An 11,937-nucleotide genomic window follows, 5' to 3' on the forward strand; every position below is an offset into this window, starting at 1 on the left:
ATGACAGGGGGTGTTTGTCTGTTTTTGTATTTCTATGTTTAGTTTCTAGTTTTTGTATTTCTAGATTAGTTTTGTTTGGCATGACCTCCAATTAGAGGAAGCTGGTTGTCATTGTCTTTAATTGGAGGCCATATTTAAGTTGATGTTTGTCACTGGTGTTTGTGGGTGATTATATTTTGTGAGTGTGTTTGTTCCTCCTGCGTCACAGTTTGTTGTTTTGTCATTAAGTTTACTATGTTATTTGCATTTAGTTTCACGATCAAATAAATATGTGGAACGAAACAGACGCTGCATTTTGGTCCGCTCATTCTAACAGCCGTGACATGATCACTCTTCATAACATTCTGGAGTATATGCAAATTACCATCATACAAACTGAGGCAGCAGACTTTGTGAAAATTAATATTTGTGTCATTCTCAAAACTTTTGGCCACGACTGTACTGTACAGGGAGGGATTCATGTTAATCTTTTTCAGATTACATTTTGCTGTAGGTTTAAATGTAGCTTACTAATAGCTATACTATGACCCATCAGTGAGGCAGCTATAGGCCACAGTGCTGAAGCTCCCATCCCATCGCTAGCTGCTCCTGAACCCCTGATTTCCACCACCTACCTGTCAACATGTCGGCTGGCTGGTAATGAACGGATCATTATTCCAGGAGGGGGCATGGAAGGAAAAAAAGGGGTCTCTGTTTAAAGAATGACTCATTATTCGCCTGTCATGGCAGCACCAAGAACACCTGAATTCATTAAAGTGAATTATAATAATTTCAGCTGAAGGAGAAAACTCATCTCGTAGGCATACCTTGAGGTACAGTAGGCTTGATGTTCAGGGTACTATATGCCTGTAACAACCAGGAAGCCGATTTCTGAAAGATACTACCTTGTACACACATTTCCGTAATCTACTTTGGTGGGTTTAGATGTAAGAGGAGAAAGTGGAAGCGGTAACCAAACAAAATGCTTATTCTATAGTTGATGTAGAATAAGAACTATGCTGCCTATTAGGAATGTTCATTCATTATTAGTATTTCCCTCAAAGCATAATTGTTATGATATTTTTGGGTGCTTCAAATGTCTATATGTATAGTTTTCCTCAGGGGAATTTCATCATACCTTTGATTCCATGGAGATGTCATGCATATTGGCACCATATGTATTAGTTCCATCATGTGACATCAGGGCATCAGAATGGAAACCACCTGAGCCATATACAGTGCCTTCAGAAAGTGTTCATACCCCTTGACTTTTTCCACGTTTTGTTGTGTTACAGCCTGAATTTAAAACTGATTATATTAATATTTTATTTGATATATTAATTACACTTTGTATGGTATATCAATACACCCAGTCACTACAAAGATACAGGTGCCCCTTCCAAACTCAGTTGACGAAGAGGAAAGAAACCGCTCAGGGATTTCACTATGAGGCCAAGTGTGACTTTAAAACAGTAACAGAGTTTAATGGCTGTGATAGGAGAAAACTGAGAATGGATCAACAACATTTCAGTTCCTGTACAGAATACAAATATTCCAAAACATGCATCCTGTTTGCATTAAGGCGCTACAGTAAAACTGCAAAAAATGTGGCAAAAATGTTTACTTTATGTCCTGAATACAAAGTGTTATGCTTGGGGAAAATTCAACACATCACTGAGTACCACTCTTCATATTTCAAGCATGGTGAAGGCTGCATTATGTTATGGGTATGCTTGTTGTCACGACTTCCACCGAAGGTGGCTCCTCTCCCTGTTCAGGCGGTGCTCGGCGGTCATCGTCGCCGGCCTACTATTAGCCACCGATCCATTTTTCCTTTTCGTTTGTGTCTGTCTGTTTTGTTCACACCTGTGTCTTATTAGTAAGATTTCGGTGGGTTTATTTACCTCCGCTGCCTGCTAGTCTTTGTGCGGGATTGTTTGCTGTGGTTACTCTGTTAGGGGTGCGTGTCTGCACCACTGGGTTTTCTTTTCCCACGGTAGTTGTACTGTTTTGGTATGTGTTTAGGAGTAGAGGTTTCTCCTCCGTGTGTTGCGTTTTCTTCCCTGTGTGTGGAGATTTCGTTTGGGCATTTCCCCCCATATTGTTGTTGAGTTGGGACTCCTTAATAAACGATTGTGCCACTAGGACTTCCTTGCTCTTCTGCTCCTGATTCCTGCACCTCCCTCCTCTAAGGAGGCACGTAACACTTGTAATCGGTAAAGACAAGGGAGTTTTGGGGATAAAAATAAATAAATTGAATAGAACTAAGCACAGGCAAAGTCCTAGAGGAAAACCTGGTTCAGTCTGCTTTCCAAAAGACACTGGGAGACAAATTCACCTTTCAGCAGGACAAGAACCTAAAACATAAGGCCAAATATACACTGGAGTTACTTACCAATATGACATTGACTGTTCCTGAGTGGCCTAGTTACAGTTTTGACTTTTATCGGCTTGAAAGTCTATGGCAAGACTTGAAAATTGCAGTCTAGCCATGATCAACAACCAACTCGACAGAGCTTGAAGAATTTTAAAAAGAATAATGTGCAAATATTGTACAATCCTGGTGTGCAAAGTTCTTAGAGACTGACCCAGAAAGACTGACAGCTGAAATCGCTGCCAAAGGTAATTCTAACACGTATTGTCTCAGGGGTGTGAATTGGAAGTTTACATACACCTTAGACAAATACATTTAAACTCAGTTTTCACAATTCCTGACATTTAATCCAAGTAAAAATTCCTTGTCTTAGGTCAGTTAGGATCACCACTTTATTTTAAGAATGTAAGAAATAAGAAATGTAAGGATAATAGTAGAGAGAATGATATATTTCAGATTTTATTTCTTTGATCACATTCCCAATGGGTCAGAAGTTTACATACACTCAATTAGTATTTGGTAGCATTGCCTTGAACTTGTTTAGCCTTACACAAGCTTCCCACAATAAGTTGGGGGAATTTTTAACCATTCCTCCTGACAGAGCTGGTGTAACTGAATCAGATTTGTAGGCCTCCTTGCTCACACATGCTTTTTCAGTTCTGCCCACAAATCTTTGTGAAGCTTTGTGATGGCCACTCCAAGACCTTGACTTTGTTGCCCTTAAGCCATTTTGCCACAAATTTGGATGTATGCTTGAGGTCATTGTCCATTTGGAAGACCCATTTGCGACCAAGCTTTAACTTCCTGACTGATGTCTTGAGATGTTGCTTCAATATATCCACACAATTTTCCCTCCTCATGATGCCATCTATTTTGTGAAGCGCGCCAGTCACTCCTGCAGCAAAGCACCCCCACAACATGATGCTACCACCCCCGTGCTTCACGGTTGGGATGGTGTTCTTCGGCTTGCAAGCCTCCCCCTTTTTCCTCCAAACATAAAGATGGTCATTATGGCCAAACAGTTCAATTTTTGTTCCATCAGACCAGAGGACATTTCTCCAGAAAGTACAATCTTTGTACCCATGTGCAGTTGCAAACCATAGTCTGGCTTTTTTATGGCGTTTTTGGAGCAGTGGACTCTTCCTTGCTGAGCAGCCTTTCAGGTTATGATGATATAGGACTCATTTTACTGTGGATATAGATACTTGTGTACCTGTTTCCTCCAGCATCTTCACAAGGTCCTTTGCTGTTGTTCTGGGATTGATTTGTACTTTTGACACCAAAGTACATTCATCTCTAGGAGACAGAACCCGTCTCCTTCCTGAGTGGTATGACGGCTGCATGGTCCCATGGTGTTTATACTTGTGTACTATTGTTTGTGCAGATGAATGTAGTACCTTCAGGCATTTGGAGATTGCTCCCAAGGATGAACCAGACTTGTGGAGGTCTACAATTTTTTTCTGAGGTCTTGGCTGATTTATTTTGATTTTCCCATGATGTCAAGCAAAGAGGCACTGAGTTTGAAGGTAGGCCTTGAAATACATCCACAGGTACACATCCAATTGACTCAAATGATGTCGATTAGCCTATCAGAAGCTTCTAAAGCCATGACTTCATTTTCTGGAATTTTCCAAGCTGTTTAAAGGCACAGTCAACTTAGTATATGTAAACTTCTGACCCACTGGAATTGTGATACAGTTTGTTATTAAGTGATAAAAATCTGTCTGTAAACGATTGTTGGAAAAATTACTTGTGTCATTGTAACGCCCTGGCCATAGAGAGGGGTTTTTAGTTCTCTATTTTGGTTAGGCCAGGGTGTTACATGGGTGGGCGTTCTATGTTTATTTTTCTATGTTGGTTTGTTTCTTTGGTTTGGCCGTGTGTGGCTCTCAATCAGGAACAGCTGTAGTTCGTTGTTGCTGATTGGGAGTCATACATAGGCAGCCTGTTTTTCCTTTGGGGTTTGTGGGTGATTGCTTTCTGTTTCGTTGTGAGTACCTGACAGAACTGTCGGCTGTCGTTTTTTTGTTTATTTGTATAGTGTTCTATTTTCGGTTTATTAAAATCTTATATATGAATACACATCCTCCGCTGCACCTTGGTCTCATTGCGATGACAGTCGTTACAGTCATGCACAAAGTACATGTCCTAACTGACTTGCCAAAACTATAGTTTTTTAACAAGGAATTTGTGGAGTGGTTGAAAAACGAGTTTTAATGACTCCAACCTAAGGTTATGTAAACTTCCGACTTCAACTGTATGTAAATTGATATTTCAGTATTTCATTTTAAATACATTTGCAAAAAATTCTAAAAACATGTTTTCAGTTTGTCATTATGTGGTATTGTATGGGTGAGAAAAAAATCTATTTAATCAATTTTGAATTTAGGCTGTAACACAACAAAATGTGGAATATGTCAAGGGGCATGAATACTTTCTGAAGGCACTGTATAGCATGCATGATCTGAATCACCGGAAACCACTGACTCTTCTTGTATAAAAGAGTGGACTTTGTATTGTGAATGTCAAAGCACTTCAAAAAAATGAATAGCCATGATCTAATTATAACACAGTTCTTTCATAATCAATTAAAGGTCTGATGAGGGTTAATGAAGGTTTCAAAATTGGTATTTGAAACAAAGGCCTCATTACTTGAATGAACTTGAAGTCTACGGCCATAACAATGGGAGAAAGCTTTCCCACTGGGCACAGACATCAGTGCAACGTCTTATTTTGATTTACATTTGGTTGAGTTATCGACTAACTTGAATTCAACGTGAAATCAACCAAAAATGTCCTCCTGTCATTGGATTTAGGTTAAAAGTTAAGTGAAAAAAAGACTAAATTCCCTTACGTTGATGACTTTTTGCAAATCCAATCAGTTTTCCACATTGATTCAATGTCATCACATTTGAATTTTGGGGTTGAAATGGCTTGGGAACAACGTTGAATCAACCCATTTTTTGCCCAGTGGGTTGCTTAAAATCATATTGTACAATTACAAAAAAGCACCACATGCAGATAAAAAGGCCAAGAAAAAAAACTATTATTTTTAATGATACCTTGATATTTACACAAGTAAGCCTTTCGCCATGCTAATGAGTCTCTTTCAACTGAACCCTCAATGCAGCAAGTGTCCAGTGTAATATAACATCAGATTGAAAACCCAGGAGGAAATGTTACTCAAACACATGCAGCCTCACATTAACCTAATTACTTGTGCTGCCACCTCTTCAGAGCGCTACTCTCTCACAAGACACAGTTCACACACAGTCCTCTTTGACAGTCAATGTATGCCATGGGGTGTCACATATATGGACATAAGCCTCAGACTAGATTAAATACCCTGCATAATTCACATCCAGTGGAATAGCCTGTCTAAGTGAGAGCTTCTGCTAGCGTAGTGTGCTTGCTTTACATGTGTGATAATGAGATTCATTCACCAGAATAACACTCTTCAGGCGCTTCAGCCCAAAGGGTTTCATTCCATTCCGATTGTATTGATGCTGTATGAGGCAAATTTGAAAATCTATTTGAATTAAATTATTTCCCTTGTTCTGATTGTATTTTTACACCACTATAGCAACCCTGATTATGCTCTCTAGTCTAGTGGCTGAGGTTTCTTACTATTCTTGCTGAGGTACCATGCTACCATAAAAAGCCCTGTCAATTTCCTGACTTGATGTCTGTCTACTAAGCTGTACCCAGTGGGTTACCTAATTCAAAACAATCACACACTGTGTTGCTGCCTGAGAGTATGTGCCTGCCACCAGTTAGATTCAGCACTCACGACTTTAATCACTCAGACTGGAGAACCTCAGTAATGTAAAGGTTTTTTTTAGTCCCAATGCTCTATGAAATGGCCCTGCTCCCAGCACAGTCACACACCCCACTCTCTGGGTTATTACCCCTCACCCTGCATGGAGATGGAGTCAGCTATTTAACAGCACGACACCTGTGTGTCTCCCCTCACACACCTCCCTGTGCCTCTCCACATCTTCAATAGGGAGCTCACTGGGTGAGGCTGTTCACACTGATACAATAACCCATCACATATTCTCATGAAACAGCAAGACACTGCTCTGCCTGTGAGACTTTTTACAAGAGAACAGTCTGTGTGGGAATGAGTGTGAATAGCTGCTCTAAGAACCCTGTGCTATCATACCACTTTATTGAATAAGGGTTCCAGTTAGCCTAACTAAACAACACTACCTCTATTCCAATACAGCGCACACCTTAATAGTGACCAACTGCTCCTTCTGATTCCATAATGCCCACATTATGCCAAACCAATAAAAAACAGTGTGTTGAATTCTAGTGGAATCACACACTGCTTTCACCCAATCCCTGGCCTTCTAAGGACACCTTAAAAGCTCTGTCACACTAAATTACACATCCCTTTTGTGAGCCAACACAGTGGAGATTGAAGAGGTCCTTGTTGCTTCAACTAGTTGTGATGGACTAAGAGAGATAGTGTTGTGCTAGGAGGAGGTGGGAGGGCCACTGACAAAGGAAGAGATTACCCAGAACCCACCTCTCCACTCATCTACCCTCTCCAATCCACAGTGCTATTGTGTGAAAACGTATGGATCCTTCCCAATACTGTGAGGAGAGACAATGCCAATGTGTGTCCATGCAGCCCACCTGATTGCAGAACTGGGTCTCCAATCCCTTTGGTAATTCCTACCCAAGGGATGGGAGAGAAATATGCCAGCACTTTATGTGAATACAAGCTATAAGCTTCAATTATCGGTGGAAGCTACATTCAGCTACACTCAAGAATCAAAGTGGAGGCTCTTGACCCAGAGCTGCCTCATCCACTTCAGTTTTTGACAAAAACAAAAAAAACACACTGTTGCCATATGCTTATGCCGTCAACATAAAACTAGTATTCCCATTATCATTCTCTCCAAGTCCAATTTGTCCATCTCACACAAACAAACAGCTTGTTTTTCATGTCATACATTGACACTCCTTTTCAGCATGAAAAATGCACTACCACAAGTAAACATGTCATTTTACTTCTCTCCAACAACAGACGGAATGCATTACAATCACTTCCAAACAAGCAAATGGGGAAAAGTCTGTCCATTGCCATTAGTGACTAAAGCCTGTGTGATTGCAACTGGCAGCCTGAGACATGCATTCCGTAATAAAATAATACATCCTGCATCATCCATGAGTGTGAGTGAGCGAGTGAGTGAGCGAGTGAGTGAGCGCGAGTGAGTGAGCGCGGAGTGAGTGAGCGCGAGTGAGTGAGCGCGAGTGAGTGTGTGAGCGAGTGAGTGAGTGAACAAGTGAGTGAGTGAGTGAATTCTTGCGGGTCTGTGTATAGATGTGTGCCTGCCTGTTTGAGAGAGACTAAAAAAAGAGGGATGAGAAAGAAAGAGCCAGTTGTAAGAGATGGAGAGCAGCGAAAGCCTTATACTACTATTAGTCAGCAGCGGTTGATGATGATAATTATCCCAGTGTGTTAAATGATTACTGAGGCTGTGAGTAATTGCTTCAGCAGCTCACAGCACTCTCCAAAATGGACTTCTTTCACAACTCTCTTATATGGAGCAGCTAAATCAGGCGAGCCAGGAAGGCAAAGGGTGGTGGTGAATAAGCCTTTGAATTTCACAGCTGCTCACTACAACCACAAAGACCAATCGGAGACTGTTGGGCACTTCAATAGGACTCCAGCATAGAATTGATGAAAATAAAAATGTCAACGTTCTCTTGCGTGATAAGGTTTACTGGTGGTGGCTGTTTGAAACATTGTGTGTATGTGTGTACAGAGGTAAAGATAGTGCATGATTAGTCTGATCACAGCAGTCAGACCCCCAGGCTTCTGCAGATGGCATCCTGTTTATACCATCTCTGTATCTCAATCATGACCATACCCAATGCATTGCAGAGCTCCAAGTAATACAACATGCATCTTACCATTGGTTGTACTTTCCAATGTGTATCAAACTATTGTTATAGTGGCTAGTCTCTATGAAATGAGACGTTGGATGGAAGAGGCCTACTTACGGAGACTGTTAGCAGGTACCCGGTTGGCTTGCATGTTGTCATAGTGCTGTCCATGCACTCCAATGTCTTCTGAGTGTTCTCCTGGACCAGGCTGGCGCATCACCTGGGCTAGAGCCCTGACAAAACACAAACACCTCAGTCAGCTGGTTCACTCAATAATAAAGCATGACAAGGAAATCAAAATAGCTACGAAATCTAGCAAAATTACAGCGGCTCAAACACTGTAAACCTCAATATTTATCTGATATTTATCGGAGATCCTTACAGGTCTTAATGTTTGAATAATGTAGATTAAATCAAATCAATTACTCTCATGCTTGTAGATGAACTACCAATGACCAATTATCATATGCTCAAAGGGTTTTCATTGATATGCACAGTATCATTTATGCTATATTGGATTAGTGGGATCACCTTCCTTTGTGCATTGATAATATAGTTGAGAAATATGACAAATCACAATAGGGATCACAAGGCATGTTGAGACAAAGGCAGCCCACTGAGCACAGACGTCAGTTCAACGTCTAATTTTGATTTACATTTGGTTGAGTTATCAACTAACGTAAGTTCAACGTGAAATTAAAGTCATCCCATTGAATCTTTTTGTTGAAATGACATGGAAACAACATTGAATCAACCAGTTTTTGGGGGAAGTGAACCTTAAGTTCGCTTCCCCCCAAAAAAGAACAATGAAGCTAATTAAAATGCTGAAATCTAGGGCAGTGAGATAATTAAAAACAATTGCAGGTGTAATGGAGTAAAAAAGTGTCTTTTAATGGCACCATGTTGGTAGATGACATCAAGGGAGATGAGAGCATGGCTCATCACACACTACTACCTAAAACGAATCTGGTTTTACCAGGACATAGTGAGCATGGCTCATCACACACTACTACCTACAACGCATCTGGTTTTACCAGGACATAGTGAGCATGGCTCATCACACACTACTACCTACAACACATCTGGTTTTACCAGGACATAGTGAGCATGGCTCATCACACACTACTACCTACAACGCATCTGGTTTTACCAGGACATAGTGAGCATGGCTCATCACACACTACTACCTACAACGCATCTGGTTTTACCAGGACATAGTGAGCATGGCTCATCACACACTACTACCTACAACGCATCTGGTTTTACCAGGACATAGTGAGCATGGCTCATCACACACTACTACCTACAACGCATCTGGTTTTACCAGGACATAGTGAGCACATTATTATTCAGTATGGAGTTCTCAATCATTCAGAATGAAATGTATGGCATTTTGATGGAATCTCAAGACATCAGCGCAATTGGACAGGTATTCACAGTCACTCACAAATAAAATGTAGTAGGCTGCATAGGTATTGCCTATGATTGCCAATCAAATTGTGGTCAGTAGAACTGACTGAGCATGTATATTTATTCTATATTTTAACACTTCCCACCTGGCAAAAACTGATTGGATCTTGAATCAATGTTGTTTCCATGTGTATGTGACCAATGCAATTTGATTTGATTTCAACCAACAAATCTATGTGATGTGGGAAAACTGACTGGATTTGAAAGAAGTCATCAAGGTAAGGAAACTTTGTATTTATTTCACCCAACTTTTAACCCAAAATGTTTTTTTGATTTTTGTTAAACAGACGTCTGTGTCCAGTGGGTTATCACCTATTTTAACAAAACACCATCTTTAATGCATCTAAATATTTTAAAGAAACTTATGACACTCAAATAAAAGTTAAATTCCTGCATTCATTTAGGCTATCCAAAGTTGTTACTGCACTGCGCACAGGGACTGCTGATGTTGTTTACTGTACACACACCTTGACATGTTTTCTCTGTGTGGACGGTGCGCCTTTTCAAGTCCAAGTTTTGTGAAAATCCCAACGAGGGCCATTATGGCAACAACTCCACATATTATATACACAATTAAGTTTGTCTTATCCTTTGTGGGGTCGTGAGTGGGGTCTTTTTTCTTAGGCGGGGGTCTGCCTGTCATCATCCACGGCGGGGTGTCATAGTTTTTGCAGGTGGTCTGGTCCAGCCGCGAGCTTGTAAACTCACAGCAGAATCTGAAGCCACAGGTCCCGCAGCAGTACAGGTAACTGCCCGTCTGGCACACAAACGGCGGATCCCACTGGCCCATCACATCGTAATAACCCCGGCACCTGTCCTCTGTATGCGGACTCTCCGAAACGCTATTCTCTCCGTTCAATTTTGACTCGTTGGTACCCGTTTGTACCATAATAAAGCCGTCCAGCTTCTGCCCTGGCTCCCCCTCCGCGTCGCATACAAGAACTTTCACCAAAAAGTAGCCAAGCAACAACCCCGCGCTTCTCATCATGTGCGTCCCTTTGTTACTTTTCTTCTCCACTGTAGACGAAGGAAAGGCGATGACCAGGTATCATAACAAGCTTGTACGCATAATCCAAGAACATGAAACACAGCCATCCACAATGATTATCATGATTACGCACCGCAACCTCTGCGCGTAATTGTCCATCAGCGCACGGTGATGTTGTATGGGATGTGTGTAGATGTTATATCTGTTCCAATTGCTTATAACAAAAAAAACTGCTGAGATCTTTACACTGATGCGACAACAACACTTTTACAGTTGCTACAGGTATCTTGAATAGGTTTAGACAATTTCTCTGCGCTGCGCCACAGACATCCTCCGTTGACAGTCGGAGCCCTTATTGGTAGTTCATTCCAGGCAGTAGGAATATTACCGAACCGATTACCAGGGAGTGGAAGAGTGGGGAAGAAAAAGGAGGTGGAGACACTTGTGGTAGGTGGGAGAGAGACAGGCAGAAAGAGAGAGATCTGATGTATGCAATCTGTTGTTAATATACAGAACAACATGCTCATGCTCAGATTTCATTTTTTCATAGTAGCCTACTGCAGGCTACAGAAAAATATCTACTTTATTCAAACAATACAATACTGTCCGAATATGTATTTATTTATATGCCTATAAAGTCGCAGGGTGCATTTAAATGATAGAGTTGCAATGTTGCTGTTGTCTGTCAAGTCAAATGGGATTTCATGCATGTTGTATTTGACTGCTATTTGTTGCCAATATATTTGTGGCCACCTTATTTGTATCATTTTGTATTGTTCAATAGGTCACAACTATGAAAAGAGCCTATAGCCCAAGCAAACAAGGTGTGATTAGTATTGTTTGGACCTTTGTCATTGCATTGCTGTAACTGTATTGTCATTTGAGGTGATAAAATATGCATAATCAGTACAATTCGTCTGACTAACGCATTTGATTTGTATACCTGTTCATTTTGGAATTCTGAATGTATATCCCTTGATTGTACCACACACAAAAGGGTGTGGTACATATCATTATTTCTGTAAGACTTGATTATTGAGAACAACTCCCTAGTCAAAAAATCCTACAGGATTCCAATTGAAAAATCCTATTACAATCCCAAAGTAAATCCTATCAGATTTTAGAACCTATCCTATAGGATTTTATTCCTATAGAATCCTATGGGGGTCCATTTGGACTAGTTCCAATAGTTTTTATTTTATTGGAATCCAATAGGCGTTTTCGA

The 11,937-nt window shown here is 40.7% G+C and overlaps 1 protein-coding gene across 1 annotated transcript in view; it reads right to left on the bottom strand.

The window, feature by feature from the left end:
* Positions 1-11,100, bottom strand: part of LOC115171201 (protein shisa-9B) — a 33,378-nt gene extending 22,278 nt beyond the window's left edge. The window contains exons 1-2 of the mRNA XM_029727788.1: positions 10,192-11,100; positions 8,372-8,487 (exon numbers count right to left, since the gene is read on the bottom strand). Of these exons, the coding sequence (XP_029583648.1) occupies positions 8,372-8,487; positions 10,192-10,712 (637 nt within the window). The 5' untranslated portion in view covers positions 10,713-11,100. The remainder of the gene's footprint in view (positions 1-8,371; positions 8,488-10,191) is intronic.
* Positions 11,101-11,937: the final 837 nt, after the last annotated feature.

The sequence above is a fragment of the Salmo trutta genome, chromosome 32 (genome assembly GCF_901001165.1).
Source record: "Salmo trutta chromosome 32, fSalTru1.1, whole genome shotgun sequence".
NCBI classification, from domain to species: domain Eukaryota; kingdom Metazoa; phylum Chordata; class Actinopteri; order Salmoniformes; family Salmonidae; genus Salmo; species Salmo trutta.